The following is a 22,976-nucleotide window of genomic DNA, read 5'->3' as shown; positions in this document are numbered from 1 at the left end:
TTTTGAGATGTTTTCCTATTACATTATGAACTAAACTCCCTAAATACCTAGGGAGGATGAAACCTATGGTGGATCTTATTATTTAATTATCTGAATTACACGATAAATACTTGTTCTCGTTCTTAATTATGTGTTCTTAATTCTTTCCTTAATATTTTCAGGATATTAATCCAAGTTTGATGTGCTTATTCAGTGGAGTAAAATTCCCTATTTAAGAGTAGATCTAGTATAATTAAGTGGAGTTGCATGCAATCCTAGAGATAGGACGACATAAATCTTCCAGATTAGAGTCAAATCTAATAGGGGAATCCATAGATCGAGTTAATGCGATGATAGGGGTTTTAATTAGAAAGAGATTTCAATTAATCAACCTAGAGTCAGTTGTTCTTAGTCTTGAAAGAGATATTAACATAATTTAGGGACTTCTACGAATCAAGACAGTGAATAAATCGTCTGATTCAAAGTCAGAATAATAAGTGAAGTCTAGGTGGATTCTTTCCTGGGTATTGTCCTCCTTATAAGTTTTCTTCAAGTATTTTTCCCAATTCGCTCTCTGTCGCGTTCATAATTAAGTAGTTTAATTTTAGATTAAAACAAATCCTTTTTATTTTAGGCTAAATAATAGAAAGATAGTTAATACTAGTACTTTTAGTCCTTGTGGATACGATATTCTGGACTCACCATAGCTGTACTACCATTCGATAGGTGCGCTTGCCTTTTTCGTATTTTAGTTAGTTCGTGACGTCATCATAATACCACTATAGATGGCCTTAATACTTTTTGTTTAAGCACTGTCAGGGGTATCATGACTTCCACACTTCGATATCGCAATACCCTCTTCTAGTTGATATTTTTGCTTAAGTTCGGGCCACCATTGACTCCCTATAACACTTAATCAACCGTTAGGTTCCCTATGGCGCATTTGGCCAATTCGGGTATAAAAAATAATGTAAAACACACTAATTCACTTATTAAAACAAAAACTAACTAAAAATATGATAAAACATTTAAATTGCTCGAGAATAAGCTCATAAAGTGTAATGGAGAGCCTAATTTAATGTATCAAATTACGGAAGATCATGAGCAAATATTTCTTTCTATTTTGCTTTGCATTCAAAAACCAAATTTGTTCAATTATACAAAGTATATTATGTAATTCATGAATTGTGTTATTAACCAATTATATTAGTGTAATCCATTAACTCCCTATAATACTTAATCAATTGTTAAGTTCCTTATGCCATATTTGGCCAATTTGGGTATCAAAAATAGCATAAAACACACTAGTTCACTTATTAAAACAAAAGCCAACTAAAAACACAATAAAAACATTTAAAATTTTTGAGAATAAACTCATTAAGTGTAATGGAGAGCCTAATTTGATGTATCAAATTATGACAGATCATAAGCCAATATTTTCTTCTATTTTGCTTTGCATTCAAAAACCACATGAGGAAAATTATACAAAGTATATTAATGTAATCCATGAATTGCTTTATTAATCAATTTGTTCAAAAAAATTAGAAGTTTACAAATGAATATACCACACTTAGGGCACTGAATCCAACACGTGACACCTCAAAGGCCTTTGCATTTCCATTTCTTTACTGGCGTATGGGTAAGAAGCATTAACCAGAGGCTCATCTTCCTCTCTTCTTAGATCCTTTCAAATCAACTATCATCCTTCAACTATCTTTCTCGGCAAAGCACTAGTGGACCTAAAAACTACTCTAGCCATCGATTATAGAAAATACATTGAAAATGTTGGAAGGAAAGACGAAAATGGAGGCATAACAACAAAAAGCTCAATCAAAGTTCTCTGAAACAAGGAATATAGGACAAATCTAGCAAAAAAGGTAGCAAATGCAAAAATCAACAATAAAAAGATGGCGATATAAATGTAGAATACATAAAGAAATATCAAATATCATAACAACAATAATAGTAGCAAACTAAAGAAACATAGTATATATAGGGTTCTCCTCAAAATGCATCGTTGTATCATTTAACTTTGTGGCCAATGGCAAGTCAACATTTGTCACTCATAACCTGGTTGTTCATCATTACCTCTACTTTGCAGGCACTATCGATTTAGACTTGAATTAATGATGAGTGTTCTAGAAGTTTTGTGACAACCCTTCAGCTTCAAGTGGCATATCATTTGTGTCTTCCCAATCATCTGTTGTCGCACTTTCGATCATTCCACCTCCTACGTAACTTATGAACAAGAATGTCTTAAGGCAAGCCATTTGATAACTTACCTTTCGACTGGGGGGAAATTGTTATACCACTATTTGGAAAAGATACATGGCATACTCAAAGGGCTCTAGGTGGATACTCAAAGATAGTCCTCCATCTTTCATCTTCCGAGCCATCCACCATAGAACTACTTGTAAACAAACAAAACATCCTCCCTTCATATGGCCACCTTTTACTATGGTTAAACGTCCTGATTTTTAGTGTAAGAACTCCTCCAAGTGTGACCATTCTCTTCAAGGACCATTGAATCCATCTAATCGTAACAACTTGGTATTGTATAAAGGAATAACATAATGGATCCTATTGTACACATATGTAACACCCCTCACCCGTCTCCGTCAATTAGGGTTATGGGAAGTTACAACCATTAATAGAACAAACACAGATAATTTCAATTCAAAAATTTACTTTTAAATCAACCATCAATAATTCCATTCAATCAACATGACATTCAAACTAAAACGAGACTTAAATCAAGCCTAAAAAGTATTAAAAATGATTGAGAAACAACCAAGGATTAAATTGAGTCAAAATATGAAAAAAAGGGTCACACAACCGTGTGGCTAGACTGTCTAATAGAGCTCAGCCCATGTGAAGTAGAGACATGGCCGTGTGACCAAACTGTGTAAAAACCTATGCCTGTGTAACTTAGGGTCACACAGTCATGTTACCAGGCTGTGTAACTCTCTGAGACCGTGTAGACCTAAAATTACCAACATTAAATAGAGCACACGGTTATGTCACACGACTGTGTGGTAGACCGTGTCACAGGTCGTGTGTACCCAAAAACACCTTCAAACACAAGTCATTTCACGCGCCCTTTCTTAGGTTCCAAGCCATTCATTAGCCAACATCCAAACCTATTCAAAATGTGCCAAAACATGTCAAAATATACCAATTCACAATCAACCTACGTGCCTAACCAATATGTCCTCATTAGCACCATAATTCAAACATAAACAACAATTATTCAAACCAAAACATTATCAACTATTTAAACTCATTTAATCATCAACCAACTTTTATATACCATATACCAAGATTCATTCATTCATGTCAAACTATCAAATGCAAACATACTTCATTCTAAACTCATGAGTTACCAAAATAAAAAAGACCATTTCAACAACAATTCACCAAATAAGACATCAAGTAACATTTCCTTGATACCAAATACCAAAATCATGTTCAAAACCAAATATCACGAATCATTATCTTCCAAAATATAATCAAAAGGATGTTCCACATTCACATTCATCACATGTTTAACATAAAACATGAAATTTAACATTATAACCAACTTAACCGCATTACAAATCCAACTAAAACTTTAAGTTAGTCAACTTTAAACCTTATATACATGCCACAGAACCGAAATAAAAAATCTAAACTACTGAAACAAAAGCTTGACAGTGTGAGGTCTGAAGTTGATCTGCTCGACCAGTTCCAGAAGATGTTAACTATAGAAAACAAAGACAAATAGATTAAGCTTAAATAGCTTAGTAAGTTCATAGATAAAATTCAATTCAACTTATGAGAGTACATATGATCAATAAAGAACTAGTTCATTATATACTTCATATTCCAAAATGGTTCAAACCAAATCAATTCCCATAAATATACATATTTCTACATTTCATCACATCAATACCATAATGAAATGTATTTGCATAAAAATTCTTGATTTAACCTTCAAACGAATATACACCAGAATTATCAATTAATTTTAACCTTAGTCACATATCCTCATAGCCCACTGAACTATAGTAACATGACTCGGATACTTGGGTACTCCAAATCACACCAGAGAGCATCGAAATGCTAACAGAGGCACCAAAGTGCAATCCCGTACAAGCGCACCTTCTAATCCTATTGACATGCTAACTATATCCTAATCGTTTACTACGTTCAAACGAGCATTTTAACATATTTTATTACAATTATAATTCAAAGGCACTTCCAAAAACACACTTGTACACATGCTATCAGTCAAATAAGTTCATTTCAATATCATATAACCATATTATCCCAAATGATCATCAATTATCGAATATCCATTTTCTCACTTGTACTTAATTGTAAGCATTTTTAAATTTACGACTTAATATCAAAATTTAACATCAAATACAATTGAAACAAAACATATTAGCACAAGTTATAAATAAATACATATATTTATTTATACTATGAACTTACTTAAGATATGTTATATATTGACTCATAGGGACTAATTTACGACTTTTTTTCTCCGGTTATCTTTTGTACAGTTCAATTCTTGATCTATATAATGATCAAATTCAATTTATCAAATTCAAATACATTATCAAACTCATTTCTATGCATATGACCTTTAAATTTCATTTTACAATTTTCCCCTAAACTTTTACACTTTATTCAATTTAATCTCTAAAACCAAAACAAACTTATTTCCACAATTAGTCCCTAAACCCTTTGTGCCAAATTCATTAATACCCTAAAAATATCCTCATATGTTGATATTTCACAAGAAAAATATGTCGTATTTAATTTATTTTCAATTTAATCCTTAAACATAAAATTATGTTAAATCACTTTACAAACTAGCTCAAAATCACCATCAAGCTTCAAACCAAACCAATTACATTTAAAAAGCTTCAAAAATATCAATGAAAATTTTTGAGATTTTTGATAAAATCACAAAGTATTCCTTGGGCTAGATAAACTAAGTTACAATGATCTCAAAAACATAAAATTTACGAAAAATAGGCTCAAAACAGACTTACATGCAAGAGATTATCAATGGCCAAACCTTAAAGTTCTTCAATGGCTTCCATTTCTTCTAATTTTGGTGGAAAAACTAATGAAAAAGATGACTTCTTTTACTTTTCTTTTTTTTAATGTTTTATTATTAATCTAATTACTATTTTACCCTTAATGTTATTATCAAATTCAACTAATTTCTAACCTTAAATCGTCCATCATAACTTATTATGGTCTAAATACCATATAAGTCCTGCCTCATTTACTATTGAAGCTATGTAATCAATAAAATTTAATAGCAATGAATTTTTATGTTTATTGCAATTTAGTCTTTTTTCTTAAATTAACAAACCAAACATTAAAATTCTTGCCTTCACATACCAATATTATAATTCTGTAAATATAAATATTTATGGGCCTGATTTACGAAAACGAGGTCCCGATACCTTATTTTTCGAAGCCACTTAACGTTTGGACAAACAACTTTTACTTAACTTTTTGTTCAATTAGCAAAAAATTATCAAATCAAAATTCAATATAAACTATATTTGACTCATATAAAATAAATAATAATTACGGGGTCATCATCGGATCTGTGATACCGAAACCACTATTTTTGATTCCACTGAAAAAGGGCTATTACAACATCCTTCACATACTTCATGATGACAACTACCTTGGCACACCATACAAACAGACAAGAGGACCTCTCATATAACTACTATCCCAAACACTGAGAAAAAGATCTTTTCTTCTCTTAAGTAATCTCTAAACAATTACCCTCTGCAACTTAGCTTCCTTAGCTCTAGTGTCACGGGTCAGAGTTCGAAACCCGTGACCATCGCACCAAATGCATTTGATGGAGGTCTATTACTTAGATGGGGATCATTTGGTCCATGAGAGCTGGCCCGATTTAGGGAACTGTTGGAGAAGCCTGTCAGATTGAAGCCTGGTTGGCCCGATAGCGAAGATATGGCAACTTAGGAAACTATGGTAACTAATCTTAAAAGATAGAGGGAATCATATCTTGTAAGATTAGATAGGATTTGATATGGTAATATCTTGTAAATCCCTTAAATCATGGGATATGGTTAATCTCGTCCGTCGATGTAAATGTATCTTGTCCGTCGATTTTAGGGGAGCTCAAGTATAAATAGAGAGCCTCCCCCTCATTTGTACTCACTCCATTCATTATTTCATTATTCTTTATGAATAAGAGAATAGAGAGCATTTACTCAAACACTTTGCGAGCATCCCTTTCTGTTGTTCTTTGTAAGCTTCTTTTGGCATAAGTTTGCTTCTACTATACGAGTTGGTGCCTTAGAGGAGTTCTTAAGGAATCCTCATTCGAGTGAAGGCTGACTTAGGCGAGTTTGGACGAGTGAATAGGTTAAGGCTACACGGATTGTGAGATGAAAGGTCTAGCCCTTTGACAAGTGGTATCCGAGCTATTGGTTTGAAGGCACCGTTGGGATGTCGAAAGAAGAGTTCGAACAAAGGTGGGCTAGAAAAGGTTTGAGGGAGATGCTATTGGCAGTAGAGGAACATGTGGGTAAACTTGAGGGATCCTTGAAGGACGTAAACTAGGCACTCGATGGGGTCAAGGGTCACATAGAGAACTGAAAGGAATAGTCCAGGGACTATGTAAAGATGTCTCTTAATTCGACCATGGAGAAGGTAAACGAGTTGTTTGATTCACATAAAGATAAACTGTCAGACAGGAACGATGCTCTTGAGGCCATGTTGATGGCTTTGAAGGAGGAAATAATAGCCACGACGCTGGCTTTAAGCACAAGAATAGAGGAGCTCGAGGGAGAGCTGGCCTTGCGTCTAGCAGCGGTGGGAGAAGGAGTGTCAAGTGCAGCACTCAGTAACGAGTATGTTCCGAATCTAAAAGAGTTTGTGAGGACAAGGTCTGCATGTGATGTGGGCAATTTTTTGTGGAGGATGGAAAACTACTTTTGTGCCAAAGGCATCGTGGATGATGCGGGTAAGGTAAACACTGCTTCATTATTTCTTACTGATATTGTGCTTTTATGGTGGCGAGATAGGACCATGGATAATAGGCAAGGTAAGATTGGAACGTGGCAATAGTTCCAATGCGAGTTGAAGAGACAGTTTTATCCAGAGTTTTCCGAGGAAGAAACTCGGGCAATGTTGCAAGGGATAACGCAACGGGGCATAGTGGGGGAGTATGTTCGAGAGTTTAATGAAATCATGCTCCAAGTTTCAGATGTGACCGAGAAAGAAGCATTGCTTTCTTTTCAAGAGGGATTGAAGTCGTACGTCAGATAGGGGGTGGAACAAAGAGGTTGGGTTAAGCTTGGTCTAGAGAAAGACAAGCTTGGGTTTTCCAAGTCCGAGGAAAGGGGCGTATGTGAAGGGAATCACAAGGAAGACAAGGATGATGGCAATGGCAATGGTGACAATGGTGGTAATGGTAAACCACGAGTTGGGAAGAAGAAACCCAAGAGGAAAAGGGACAAGTTGAAATGCTTTCTCTGCGACGGTCCACACATGTTAAAGAAATGTCTGATGAAATCTGCGCTTAAGAAGAAGTTGGTGGATAAGGCCTTGGGACTTGGTTCGAGTGCAAGGGGTGTCGAAGCCAAAGAGGCCGAAAGCGAGAAGAAGCTAGTAGAGTGCTTCTTGTGTCATGGTCCGCATAGGTTGCAGAAGTGTCCGAAGAAGTCTGTCATCGATGTGAACGATGGAGTAGACACGGAGCCCAAGAAGCTTGGTTCGAGCAAGGGAAAAGCCGAAGCCAAGAGGGCAATGGGGAGCAAGTCTGTCATCGAAGGGAAAAATAGAGCAGACAAGGATCCCAAGATGCTTGGTTCGAGCAAGGGAAATGCTGAAGCCAAAAGGGCTAAGAGGAGCAAAAAGAAGCCAGTAAAGTGCTTCTTGTGCCGTGGTCCACATAAGTTGCAAAACTATCCAAAGCAAGCTGTAGTCAAAGAAAAGGCAACGTCCGAGTATGGTGAGTCGTCGAAGGGGCTTCTACCCAAGGAAGAAGTGAGTTTGTCATCGAACTTAGAGGAAGAAGTTGTGATGAAAATAGTGAAGCTGGGACCAATGAGGCTTAAGTCGAGTGAAGCGTCGGAGTTGGCCGAGTCATTGACAAGGCTTCCACCTATGGGAGAGGTGGGTGGTGCATCGGACTTCAAGGAAAAAGAAGTGATGCATGTGGGACAGTTGACCCGAGTAAATGCAAAGGTACATTCCAAACACTCTGATAGTGTGTTGCATTCTAACTTGTTGACTTGGCAAGAACGTAGGGGCTCTTTCGAAGTTCTTGAGCAAGGAGGTCGAGAGACTGTGGGCAAAGCGAAGCCAAGTGTTGTGAATCACGAGGATTCTGTTCGAGGGAAGTTAGAATGTGGGCAAGGAAGTGACGTAACTCCTTGTCGTCGAGATGTATAAACGAGTAGGACAGCTCGAGTAAAGAAGCGACGAAAGCCGATGCAAAAGTCTCGAAGGAAGGGAAAAGCTAAGGCATCAAGACGAGATCGAGGCGAATCAAGTTAGTGCCATTCGGGACTCGCAACGAGGACATTGCGAGAATGGGTGGGGGAGAATGTCACGGGCTAGATTCAAAGCCCGTGACCATCACACCAAATGCATCCGATGGAGGTCTATTACTTAGATGGGGATCATTTGTCCCACGAGAGCTAGCCCGATTCAAGGAACTGTTGGAGAAGCCTGTCAGATTGAAGCCTGGTTGGCCCGATAGCGAAGATATGGCAACTTAGGCAACTATGGTAACTAATCTTAAAAGATAGAGGGAATCATATCTTGTAAGATTAGATAGGATTTGATATGACAATATCTTGTAAATACCTTAAATCATGGGATATGGTTAATCTCGTCCGTCGATGTAAATGTATCTTGACCATCAGTTTTGGGGGAGCTCAAGTATAAATAGAGAGCCTCCCCCTCATTTGTACTCACTCTATTCATTGTTTCATTATTCTTTGTGAATAAGAGAATAGAGAGCATTTACTCAAACACTTTGCTAGCGTCCCTTTCTGTTGTTCTTTGGTTGTTTCTTTTGGCATAAGTTTGCTTCTGCTATTCGATTTGGTGCCTTGGAGGAGTTCTTAAGGAATCCTTATTCGAGTAAAGGCTGACTTAGGCGAGTTTGGACGAGCGAATTGCCTAAGGCCGCACGGATTGCAAGACGAAAGGTCTAGCCCCGTGACACTAGTAGGTTTCTCCCTTTTGTCTTTCTCCCACTCTCCGACTATTTAGGTGAATCAACCTCTTTCAGACCACCACAAGCTCCTCCTTGTCTTATCCCTTGTACTTTGTATCAACAATAATCTATATCTATAACCGATATAGATATATAAGCACGAGTTTTGAGAAACTTTTGACAGGCAAATATAGTCTTCGTTGTTCATTACATTATTGAAATTGTCATTTATTTATCTTTTTTGTTTATAAGATTTTTCACATTTATAAATAAAAATATTAGTTTTACTAAAAAAATTTGGTTAAAAGAATTTACATTTGTTAGACTTATAAATAAGAATTTTAGTCCTATTAAAAAACTTCTAATAAATAAATGTATATAGTAATAAGAATTTTGAATTTATTTATATTTAAATTATTATATTTTCATTAACCAAAAAGATAAAAATAAAAATAAAATTGTATTACTTTAGTCGTAAATAGCAAAAAACATGAGTTTGGTAAATATTTTCAACTTACTAAAATACATTTTATTGTTAATTTTACTAGAATTATATTTTATTTTCATTATTAAATTTAATTTTAAAAAATATTTTATTAAAGATAAATTATCCTCCGTACCCATATTAACGTATACTTTCACTATAATTTAAAATTATTCATTTTTCTAAATAAAATTTAATTACACTTTTTACTGGCATTTTAATAATATAAAAATAAGTCTTACCATTTCATTAACATTCAATATTTAGGTATTATCGTAATATTTTAATGTTAAAATATTTAATACATTTTAATTAGGTTAAAATTCAAATAATATTACTTTATTAAAAAAATTAGCAAATAAAATCAAATTAAAACACATTTGACATTTAAAACTAATATAATAACAAATAATTTCGATAATACGTGACAATATATTTACCACATCACAATTTAAAAATAGCCTAACCAAATTCACAATATATTAATTATTGACTTTACATGTAATTATGAGCTTGATATTATAAATGTGATAATATATTTACTATATCAAAATTTAAAATAATAAAACTTAATTTAATAAATTTAATAGTTACCTCTATTTAATGAAGACTAAAATTTTAAATTAAAAAACTATAAGAACTAAGTCCATAACTTTTTTGTATAATACAAAGATTAACAGTATAATTTAATTAAAATATTTTAATTTCTTCCTCCATCTTAGGATGGATTCACTGTCATCATTACATTCATTACTTCTAACCTACTGAAATAAAAAGACAGAAAAGAAAAGAAAAAGATACAAAATTTTGAAAGTTTATTTTAGGCATAATCAATTTTATTAAAAAATCATTTTAATTTTTTATTTAATGTTTTGTTTTTTTAGTGTTTCAACTTGTATTTTTTTGTCAAATCATTTTGAATGAAAAAGTTAATATTTGACAACTTTGCTAGTGTGGATGACATGTTAACATTTAATTAATTTTTTAAATTTAAAAAATATTAAACATATTTTTTTATAAATTTATACTTTTTAATAATTTTAATAGTTTTTAATTTTTAAAAATATTTTTTTGAATTTTTAGAAAATTAATTAAATGTTGACGTATTATCAACATAGCAATCTACATGTATGCTATGCTAGCAAAGTTAAAAAATATTAATTTTAATTCCATTTTGGAATAATTTGATAAAACAACAAATTTAAAGGTTAAAATAGACAAAATTAAAATGAGATTTAAAATGTCAAAAAAACCATTATGCCATGGCCCAACTCTTTGGTGCATCCCTCAATCACCTTAAGTATCTCTCTCATGGGGTGGGCTCCTAAAGATTGACCACTCGACATTCCAAAGCTGACAACATATCTCTTAATCGACTTGTTTTCTTGGCCCTCCCATGGCTCTCCATTAACTTAATCTGATCAGTAATTTTTTTCGTCTTTTCAATCGACGCCTTTACAACCTTAAGTCGGATACTAACTATCATAGATTAGACCTTTCATCTTACAATTCGTGCGATCATAGACGATTTCTTTACTTCAAAAGTACTGGTAAGGAAAATTTTATTTTTAAAACATGTAATTCAATACAGGAAATGCAGTTTTGAACAGATTTGATCATGGATTGATACTAAAAAATCATCTATTGAAAAAGGAAATAGATACTAGAATATTCTATTTGACATTAATTAATATTATTGAGCCTGCCACAGCAAAGCACGTTATTTATTCAACAAAATAAAATCAATGAATGGAGTGGAAAGTTGTTGGAATATAATATTTCCCTCACTTTACGTTACGAGAAACAATCTAGTATAAGATTTTCCAAGTCTAAGAAAGCTTTTCGGATATCTATTTTTTTCTTTAATTCCATAAAAATATTGAAGTTGTTTACTCATAAATCATAAGCTCCTAAACATATATTAAAAGTTCACTTTGTAGAGAAAAAAATATTAATTTTTATTATAATACATAAAACTCAATCCTTTCGAATTGGAATGGTAGAAAAGTGTATCATGGATGTCATATCAAAATTAAGTATTTTTCAAAATTTCAAATCTTATTTACCATCAACATAAAATAATTCTGTAGAAAAAACTACTAGATCAAAAAAACCTTAAAACATTTGATAAACGAAACAAATCCCATTTCTATGCTACTAGTGTATAAATACATGAAAAACTTTTAATGTCATTAACTTAGTTTTTACTAAACTTTTAATTACATCCTTAACAAACCATGTCCCATACATAGATTAAAACCTACTCTATATTTATATTTCCCTACACTTTTAACTAAATATAAATAAGATTAAAATCTAAACTAAACACTGAGTCAATATCTATCAGAGAACACCACATCAACCTATAAATTTTAGAAATATGCATAATTTGTTGGTATAATAAAGCAGGGTGTGCAATCATGCAAATCGCACAACAAAATCTAATTCGAGCCCACACTTGCTGGGTTACAATGGAGGAGTGAAAATGAATGAATTCAATGAACATATGGATTTTGCATGGGATTTGATAGATCCCAACACCAAATCTTTGGATACTTGGTGTTTGTGGCAGCCAGCCAATAACCTTAACACCCATGTTTAAAGTTTAAAAGTTTATCTCTGGTTCGGGAAACATTCTTTGAGCTGACAACTTAATATGGTCTCAAATCACCCAATCAGGAGCTGGTTGGTAGAAGAGCTGAAATCGATACAGTAAATTTTAAGATAAGTTTTTTGAATTAGATTAGGACTCGAAATAATAAGCAGCAAAGAGAATAAAGATAAAAGGAAAATGGGTCGCTGTAAAATCAAATACCATGGACGTGGACATAAAATTGGATATTCGATCCCCCAGTGTCTTGATTGTACGCTGCAAAACTTCTTAAAAAGCTAGCCACTAGCATGATTCGCGAGGATAACATTTTATCTTGGTTCTGATTGCAAGGGAATCATATAAATGGGGGAGTTCAAATATATGTGACTACCATATAACATTGAGTTATAAAGGACCGGGAAGACTAAAAAATGAAATGAATTAAGAAAGGTCTGAAGGACGGATCTGGAAGCAGCAGAGACAACGGCCAGAAATAAAGAAGCAAAGTGTTCAACTTTTGGATTTTGGAATTTAGCGATTGATAGCATACATTTAGTAAAACACTAACATAGAACCTGCCTTTTGTGGCGAAAATAAATAGATGACACAAAAGGTATGTTCTCTCATGGCGAAAATAAAAATTCAGCGAGTAATATTTTTGTGCGTTTTTCCTTTAAAATACCACTAATATTAAACAAGTGTTATAATTTGAGTCTTAACTTACTAAGAGAGATAACCGTAAGATGAAAACAATAAAGGAAAGATAAAATAAAATGATTAGATAATCTATTGGTAACCTCAACAGCTTATTATATAGGCAATGAAAAATCAAGAAATTAAGCATCAACAGAATAAGACTCACAATAGGACTCCTAACAACTAAAGAAAATCTAAATCAAATAAATCCATGATTTGCAGCCACTATATCCTTGATGTGCAACAACTACGTGCTTAGAAATAAGGATAACAAACAAATTTTATTAACAATTCATCCCTTAAACTGAAAACTCCTTGAACTTTAGTTTACTGGTGCCATTCTTTAAACATGATCCTACAAAGTGCAAACTCCCATTAACCTCCTCAAATTTTGGAAGGGAAACAATTTGAAAGGTTTGGTGAATATTTCATCCAGCTGATCTTCACTCTTGCAGTACTTGAGATCAATTTCCCCATCACTGTTGAGATCTCTCAAAAAATAGTACTTCACATCAATATGTTTGCTTTTACCATGTAATACTGAATTTTTTGAGAGTCTGATAGTTGAGTTGTTGTCACAAAAAAATTATTGTAGCTCCCACTCTCTTGAACTTCATCTCCTTCAAGATTTTCCTCAGCCAAATAGCTTGACAAGCATAGGCTGTTGCAGCAACAAATTTAGCTTCAGTTGTTGAAAAAATAACACTGGATTACTTCTTGGATGACCATGAAACAACTCTAGTTCCCATCATGAAAACATAACTTGAAGTGTTTTTTCTATCATCTGGATCTCCTGCAAAGTCACTATCAGTGAACCCAAATAAATCTAAAAATTCTCCTTTTTTGTAAAACAACCCAAAATCCTTGGTTCCTTGCAAGTAACGAAGGATACTCTTGGTAGCCAATAAATGCATCTCTATAGGATTTTCCATAAACTTGTTGATCAAACTCATAGAATACATTATGTCAGGTCTTGTACTAGTCAAGTACATTAAGCTGCCAACAATATGCTTATAAAAAAATGTTGTCCATTTTCTTGCTCAGCTTCAAACCATACTTAATGGGGGTGCTTGCTCGACTACAATCCTTCATATCAAACCTACTCAAAATATCTTAAACATATTTCCTTTGAGAAATAAATATTCCATCAATTGATTTCACCACTTCTATGCCTAGAAAATAATACATCATACCAAGATCTGACATTTCAAACTCAACCATCATAGACTTCTTGAATTCAGTCTGACCAATGCCGGTTACCTTAAAAACTCCCATTAAGCTGGTCTCCGTCAAGTATGACTAGGACAAGGTTTAACTACTTATGCTTCGGTGGTTGTTAGAGCTTTATTTGGTGAACTCTCAAGCTCAAATGTTGTTTGAGTCTACTAACCTAAAGGTTGCTGCCTTTCATCTTCAATTTTAGTGTCAACAAAGGTTTGAGAAGCTTGTTGGTCATCCCAATTCCAAGTGTTCTCCTTATAAAAAGTTACATCCCTGCTAATCACAATTTTCTCCATTAAAAGATTAAATTGTTTATATGCTTTAGATGTTTTACTTACACCTAGAAAGATACACTTCTCTCCCTCATCATCAAGTTTCTTTCTCTTTGCATTTAGAACATATGCATAACCAATGCAACCAAAAATTCTAAAGTGACCTATAACTGGTCTCCTTCCACTCCAAGTTTCTTCATGTGTCATGTTTTGAACAAAAAAAATTGGGCTTCTGTTTAAGACATTGATGCTCCAATTTACTGGTTCTAGCCAAAATCATTTTGGGACCCTTCCACTAGCAAGCATGTTCTTCACCTTATTAAGTATGGCCCTGTTTTTCTTTTTTGATGCATCATTTTTTGGGGGGTATATGTAATGGTAAGCTCTTTCCAAATGTCCCGATTCTCACAAAATGCTCCAAATTCCTTGGAGTAATATTCTCCACCACGGTCAGTGCGAAAAGCTTGAATGATTTTCCCGGTTTCATTCTTAACAAATGCAACAAATGCACTAAATGCTTCTTATTTCTCCTGTAAGAAGTAAACTCACATTTTCTGGGAATAATCATAAATGAAATTAAGGAAACAATTTTTACCTCCATTAGATGGTGGTTTTATTGGCCCATAGATATTTGAATAAACCAATTGCAACACCGTTTTGCTCTCTAAGAATTTCCTTTGGGAAATTGTTCACAATTTTGTTTGCCAACAACACAATCTTCACAGGCCTGGGATGGAATGACAATTTAAGGAAGGCCCCTCACCATTTCTTTCTGTCTAAAAGTCTTCAAACCCCAAAAATTAAGATGACCATAGCGAAAATGCCAAAGCCATGTGTCATCCATCACTTTAACCATCAAGTAAGGTTGAACATAATCAATCACCAATGGAAACAACCTGTTGGAACTCATTGAAACCACTGCAATAGCACCTCTGGAATGATCATAAATTTCACAAGCACTTTTTGATATTGTAATTGCATATCCTTTTTCTTTCAATTGACCAACGCTTAACAAGTTACTCTTCAAAGCAGACATAAAGAAAACGTTGGAAATTTTTTCTACAGAACCATTCTTGGTTCTTATACTAATATCACCTTTTTCACTACATCAACAGTAGATTTATCTCCAAAAGACACATTAGTGTGGAAGTCTTCATTTAGATAAGAAAAAGAAGGCTTATTACCGCACATGTGGTTGCTACAACATGTATACACATACCATAAACATGAGTTCTGCAACTCCTCATGCTTGTCATGAGTTGCCATCAACAAGGTTTTAGCTTCTTCTTTTTTCTGTAAAATTTGACTTTTCTCCCTTTTCCTTGTCATTAGACAAATTAGTACGACATTCAAAAACAATAATGACCAAACTTATGACATCTAAAACATTCTACCTTTGACTTGTCAAATTGTTGATCTCGCTGTTTTCCTTTATCAGCTGGTTTGGCATGCTTGCCACTATCTTTATTCCATCTGTCTCCTCTATCTCTTCCACTTCCCCTTCTCATTCCCCTTCCTCGACATTTGCCTCTTTTTCTAGAAAAATGAGTTGAAGCCTTCAACGCTTGCTCTGTTGGGTTAGAATTTTTGTACATTTTTTGTTCATAGACCAACAAGGAACTCTAGAGTTCATCAAGGGTGAGTGTATCAACGTCCTTAGATTTTTCAATTATGTAGACAACATAATCATACTTCGGTGACAATGACCGCAAATCTTCTCAATAATGGTTGTTATCCTTCTTCTCACCATGAAATCACATATTATTCATGATACCCGTGATTCGTGCATAATAGTTTGTAACAGATTCACCATCATTCATTTGAAGAACCTCAAAGTCCCTCCGCAAGGCTTGGAGGTGTGCACACTTCATTCTAGAAGAGCTTTGATATTTTGTCTTCATGGAGTCTCAAATATCCTTGGAAGTTTCTTTTCAAAGAATGGTTTTCAGGATCGAACGATCAATAGCTTGAAATAATTAATTCTTTGTAACACTCCTTACCCATGCTCAACGCCGAAACATGATATGAGGCATTATTGGACTTACATCGCAAGCAAACATACAATTCCGAGTCATAAATTTCAACCAAATTAAAAACCATTTGTATTCAATCATAGAGTCCCTAATACGAGCCAACGAGGCTGAAAACATGCTTTGGAAGTGGTTTGGGACTAAACTAATAACTCAAGAATTTTTTTGTAAAACTTAGAAAACTTTTACTATAAACAAGGGTCACACGCTCATGCAGTTTGGGACATTCCCATGTAGGTAGGCTGTGTGGTTACACACGCCCGTGTCCCTAGCCTGTGTAGCTCTCTATTTTGCAAGGCATGAACAAATTGAAGTCACATGGCCAAGCCACACGCTTGTGTGCTAGGCTGTGTGATTAATTAATTTTCGTAAAATAGGTGCAGACTTCACACGGCCAGGTCACACACCCATGTCCGGGGTCGTGTCCCTCACACGGTTGAGACACATGCCGTGTCTCTGCCCGTGTGCTTAATTCTGAGCTTTTTGTTTCTCAAAATTAAGGTGTAGGGGACACACGGCCTAGATACATGCCCGTGTGTCTACTCATGTGGACAAAATAAATGCTATTTTCCAAACCGTTTACCACCCTCATTTACACATACACATACACAAATTCAATGGCACAAATCATGGTATACTTAGGCAACCAAAACATCCACAATCAAGACCAATACATGTTAAAGAAATACCATCATCTATCATGCTCATAACATTTCATTATGCTAATCAAACATACCAATTTCACATTAAAAAACACCACTAAGACTACTTTCAACTTGCATTATCTTATCAAGATACTCTAGCATACAAATGAACCAACCTCATCCACTTCACAACAAGTCATTAAGCCACAATCAACATTTAGCAATTCAATATAAACCACATCATCAAAGGCATTGGCACATACATGCATATATGTATAAATATATATAAGCTTACAATCAATTTAACCAAAATGAGCCAATTTACATGGCCAAATACCAAATCAAGCCTTTGACCATTATGAACCAATATATTTGGCCAAAATCATGATAACACATATAACAAAACAACCAAGTCCCTATACATGCCATACACTCAAAATATTAAGATCATCGATACCCAAAATGACAGTTTGGTAATATGATACGATCTCTAACGATCTCCAATTCGAACTAGCTTGGTGACATTATAAAACATGGAAAGTAAAACAAAGTAAGCTATATAGCTTAATAAGCTCATATGAAAGAAATAAACAGATCTTACCATACATTTAACATTCAAGTAATAAATATAAGACGATGTAATTTACTATAATCTCATAACCATAGTTCATTCCATCATAAACTTACCTTAAGTTCCTCATTTCAATAATTTAATAATCATAAGTTTTATGCACATACATGTACCGACCCGTAAAGGTTTCATACTTATTCTCATCTTTGACATACCCAATGAACCACTCGGAATAATAATATCAGATACTTGAGAAATCATACACACAAGGTGTCACATATGTAGACATTGCTACCTCTATCTCATAACACATATATGATCGCTCTCGAGCCATCAACGACCCTGCTCACACAAGCTGTCAGTTAAGACGTAACTACACGGTGCTGCCCACACAAGCTGTCAAGTAACCGCAACATATGCCGGTATACTCAGTTACCGGTAAGACGTACAGGACCAGCATCCGGATCACATAACATAAAACCCTAATAACATGTCACTTGTATCCTAATCTATTCCTAAAGTTCGATTGGGATCCCTCGCTTGTCAAAACGTCGTTGAATGCTTCCTTAGAGTCGTTTATACAATTCAAACAAAATTAAAGCAATTAAGATACAATTGTAATAAAGCTTATTTACATACGAACTTACCTCGAATGCAAAAATAGCAAAAGGAATCTATTCGTCAAATATTTTGTTTTTCCTCCAATCTACACCCTAACTTTGTTTTTCTTAATCTTTAATACCACATTTAAATTATTTAATCATCACATTATTCAATATAGTCCAAAAACACATTATGGCAAAAATTACATTTTTTCCCCTAACATTCCACCATTTTATAATTTAGTCCCTAGTCTCGTAAAATGAATTTCATTTAATTTCATCACAACCCAAGCCTAGCCGAACCTTAACCTTACTCATAACAGCCCACGTTTTACAATTATTCACACTTTTCTACACACTTTATGGCATTTTACAAATAAGTCCCTATTTGACCTTTTTATCAAAAATCACTTTACAAAGGTTGTTTATCGAACAAAAAACATGCATTTTCTACCATCAAACATAAAAAATACAAACATTTTAGACTTCAAATTTCTTTCAAATTAGTCCTTGAAATAGCTAGAGCAAGTTACAACGATATCAAAAATATGGAAATCATTAAAAAAGGGACAAGAACGGACTTACAATCGAGCTTGAAAGCTTGGCCAAAACCTTAGCTATGGCTTCTTGTAAAATTTGGCTATGGTGGGACTAAATTGAGAAGTTGGACACTTTTATTTAGTTAATTTTTTCTTTATTTACCAAATTACTAAAATGCCCTTAATGCATAACTTTAAAATTTCACCTAACCATGTCCATTTTTGTCCATCCTAAAGTATAATAGTCTAATTACCACTTAAGGACCTCCAATTTAAAATTTCATAGCAATTAGACACCTTTAACTTTTAGAACTCAAATTTTGCACTTATTGCAATTTAGTCCTTCTAGTCAAATTAAGCACTAAATCGATAAAATTTCTTAATGAAATTTTCACAAAATTATTCTATCATACTGTAGACCTTAAATAAATAATAAAATAAATATTCTACTTTGGATTTGTGGTCTCGAAACCACTGTTTCAATTTAACCCAAAAACAGGCTGTTACATTCTTTGCTTTCAAATCTTTCAGTTTCAGCTCCACAAGGTCCTTTTATTGTGCTTCTATAAGCCTTTCTCCATCTTTTGGTGTTGCTACACTGAGTTCAATAACCTGTCAATACTCCTTAGATCGCAAGAAGTTCTCTATCAGCATGCTCCAATGATCATAGTGACAATCAAAACATGGAATAGTTGGCTTCACAAAATTTTCAGAAGCCATATGAGGACTACAAATTTTTTTATCTCACCTAAAATATTATTCTTTTACCTTACTTTGACACCACTATTAACTTAGTAAGGGAGATAACAGTAAGATGAAAACAATAAAGGAAAGGGAAAATAATATAATTATATACTCTATTCATAACCTCAAATAGCCTATTATATAGGCAATTACATAATGGAAAAAACCAAGAAATTAGGAACTAACAGAATAAGACTCACAATAGGACTTTTAACAACTAAATAAAAATCTAAACCAAATAAATCCCTGATGTGTAGCAAATACATGCTTAGAAACAAGGATAACAAGTAAATTTTATTAACACCATGATGATTAAAATTTTGAATGTTTAAATTTAATGTTGCAACATTATTTTTGACAAATCATATGATAGCCAATAAATATAATGTTAATTTGACAATTTTTGTAACACCCTATACTCAATCTGATCGTCGAGTTCAAGCTATAGTGTGCCACATTTTTTGTTGGAGCAATTATGGTCAAAATAAACACAATTTGAGCCATTTAACATATAATTATGAATATTACAAGGAAAAAATATGATAAGTTCACATTCACGGGTCTTTTATGAGTTTTGTAAGCTTTAAAATTAACCTAAGATCAAATTAGGACTAAAATGTAAAAAAATTCAAAATACAAGGTTGACGTCGTGACATTTTCATTTTCACATTGTGACATTGGCAACAAATAGTTTGTAATGTCATGACGTCAGGACACTTTGCGTTGCGACATGGTAAGTTTGACGTCGCGGCGTCACTTATTGTTTGTACCATTCTAGTATTCTCAAACTTACAATTTCAACCAATACAATTCATATTCAAACCTCTACCTCATTTTGACCAAATATACAATATCTGTAGGTTCACTATTAAGTCATAGCACTTTTTATACTTAAAAACATCTCTTCCTATTCATCATTTACTTTTAATCATCCAATCATTTCATTAACTAATCTAACATTCATGACATAAAAGATACAACATATATATAATCATACTTTAACCAAACTATGTTAAATCTAAATTGTATATATACATACATAACAAACATATATCATTCTTAAATACCAAAACCAACATGACTTAACCTATTAGGTACATGCCAATAAATAACAAAAGCCAAAAATGAACAAAAATTGTTGAGTTCGGGATTATTGATTGGATGCAGAAGGCAATACTCGGGAATCTTGAATTGAACCTAACCTGCTCAAGAAAAACAAACCATACGTTGAGCAAATCGCTTGATGGTAAATCTATGATTCGAAAAAAATTAAAGTCAATATAAACTAATGCATGCTTTTAGTTAAAGTTAGATTAGAAATAATTCACAATTAATTCTATACCAATAACATTTGGATGTAATATAACATGTTTATGTTCATGTTGACAACTCAATTCACTAAACATATATAGTAACTTGCCATGTAACATTCATGTAACAAACAATTTAATTCATTTACATTATCATTTATCATCAACCAAAATTAAGTTCATATATTCCATTTCACTTTAATATATCAATCATTTCAAAACCAGTCGGCTTATACCTACTTATTTGGCCTCTAAGGCTCATTTTCAATTCGTTCACATACTATTATATGTATCAATTCATTGACTTTCCATTTCTTATATCATTCAGCCAAATCAAGCATTTTAACCTTATTAACCAGACATGAACTCAGAACAGATACACGGATCTGTCACCCCGGGTTGCACGACAACGATGACACTATAACAATTTATAACACCATCTTAGATTTCCCGACAGCAATGGTTTTCTCAATTCAATCAATATGTCACCTTGGGTTGCTCGACAACGATGATTCTATAACGATTTATAAAACCATCCTAAATTGTTCAACAGTAATGGTTTTCTCAATTCAATCAACATGCAACCTCAGGTTCCCAGGCAACAATGACTCAATGCATAATGTCTACACCCTCGGATTGCCCAACAATGATGGTTTTACTCAATACTATGAATTTATGGCATGCCAACTATATCAGACTCAGTTTGAACATCTAATAGGGTATCCACTTCCAATTTATTATATACAATTCAATTTACAATTTAATAATCACAAATCAATCAACATATCACAATTCTATAAACTAGTGTAACATATTTCAACACAATTTTTTGCTAATTATAAAGTATCAAGTAGATTCTAAGTTTTATACTTTATTCAATTTAGTCTTTATCTTAGATTTCAATCTTAAACACATAAAATTAGTTCAAGTAATCCTTAACAAATCATCACAAAAATGTATGATATAAAATGACATGAAAATGAAGTAATTAAATTGGTCCTAAATCATAAAAATACAAACCAAAAATTTTGAGCTACTTGTCGACGGTTTTAGATATTCCTCTCTCTCGGCTAATCCGGATTGATGTTAACTATGGATTAACATAAACACATAGCTTTATCAACAAACAACCAATTCACAATCAATTACCAATTTATACAAAATTTTTAATTTATTCAATTTAGTCTCTAAAATTGAGACTAGCATAGCTTTCAATTTAAAGCTCCAAATTAAAATCTGATTTCACTATTATTCATTAGGCACCTCCTATTTCTTATTCCTACTGTCATTTTTACATTTTATGTAGTTTAGTCCCTAATGTATGAAACTATCAATTAAGTTTTACAATTTAGTCCTTTTTCATATCTAAGCTTAAAATCTATCAATTTAACACCTAAAACTTCAAGAAATGAAAAATGAAAATTTCCTAAAACTTTAATAGTTTTACAATGGGCTAGCAAAATCAAATTCTCATGACCTCAAAAACATAAAAAATAAAAGAAAATAATTAAGGACTTGAATTTTTTAAGCTAAAAGCTTAAACCCTAAAAGAAATGGAATCCCCTTCTTTTCTTTCTTTCTTTCTTTCTTGTTTGGTTTTGCAAGTGAAAAAGATGACAACTTTCCAATTATTTTATCTCTTATACTAGGTTTATTTTTTAATTAACCTTAATTAAGTTGATTAGTTATGATTGTTTATTTAATTAATCATCCAACAACATATCGTCCACTATGTCTCATTTTAATAGGGTTTAATTACCATTTTGGAACTTTGGTTAATTGCAATTTAAGTTCTCAATTCATTTTCTAATTAAAAATCTATAATGATTACACTTTACAATTTAGTCCCTGAACCTTAATTACTCACTAATTCGGCTAAATTACTTATCCAAAGTTCAATTCACTTATAGAATGACCCTGTAAATATATTTATTTAATATTTACGGGCTCATTTTATGAAAATAAGGTCCCAAAATTGTATTTTTCGACACCACTGGAATTGGCTCATTATAATTTTATGTAAAAACGAAACTAGATAATGTTTTGAAGGGAGACTATATGAAGGATTGAAAAAGTT

The 22,976-nt window shown here is 33.1% G+C and overlaps 1 protein-coding gene across 1 annotated transcript; it reads right to left on the bottom strand.

Annotated features, from left to right (window-relative positions):
- Positions 1-15,204: 15,204 nt before the first annotated feature.
- On the bottom strand, positions 15,205-16,054 carry LOC107963052 (uncharacterized). Its single transcript, XM_016899651.1, has 3 exons — positions 15,854-16,054; positions 15,679-15,752; positions 15,205-15,562 (listed from the first exon to the last, which is right to left on the bottom strand). The coding sequence occupies exons 1-3, from the start codon at positions 16,052-16,054 to the stop codon at positions 15,205-15,207; spliced, it is 633 nt and encodes a 210-aa protein (XP_016755140.1).
- Between the last annotated feature and the right edge of the window lie 6,922 nt (positions 16,055-22,976).

The sequence above is a fragment of the Gossypium hirsutum genome, chromosome A06 (assembly GCF_007990345.1).
Source record: "Gossypium hirsutum isolate 1008001.06 chromosome A06, Gossypium_hirsutum_v2.1, whole genome shotgun sequence".
Classification (NCBI taxonomy): Eukaryota; Viridiplantae; Streptophyta; class Magnoliopsida; order Malvales; family Malvaceae; genus Gossypium; species Gossypium hirsutum.
Note: the sequence above shows the minus strand (reverse complement) of the source record. Positions and strands in the feature narration are given on the sequence as shown.

What these genes read in the sequence shown, in the direction of transcription:
- LOC107963052 (XM_016899651.1), bottom strand. Translation starts at nt 16,054, where the DNA reads ATGTACAAAAATTCTAACCCAACAGAGCAAGCGTTGAAGGCTTCAACT. An exon ending in AACAATTTGACAAGTCAAAG is followed by an intron (nt 15,753 to 15,853) that starts GTAGAATGTTTT and finishes CAAATTTTACAG; the next exon opens with AAAAAAGAAGAAGCTAAAAC. An exon ending in TTGCAGAACTCATGTTTATG is followed by an intron (nt 15,563 to 15,678) that starts GTATGTGTATAC and finishes CTGTTGATGTAG; the next exon opens with TGAAAAAGGTGATATTAGTA.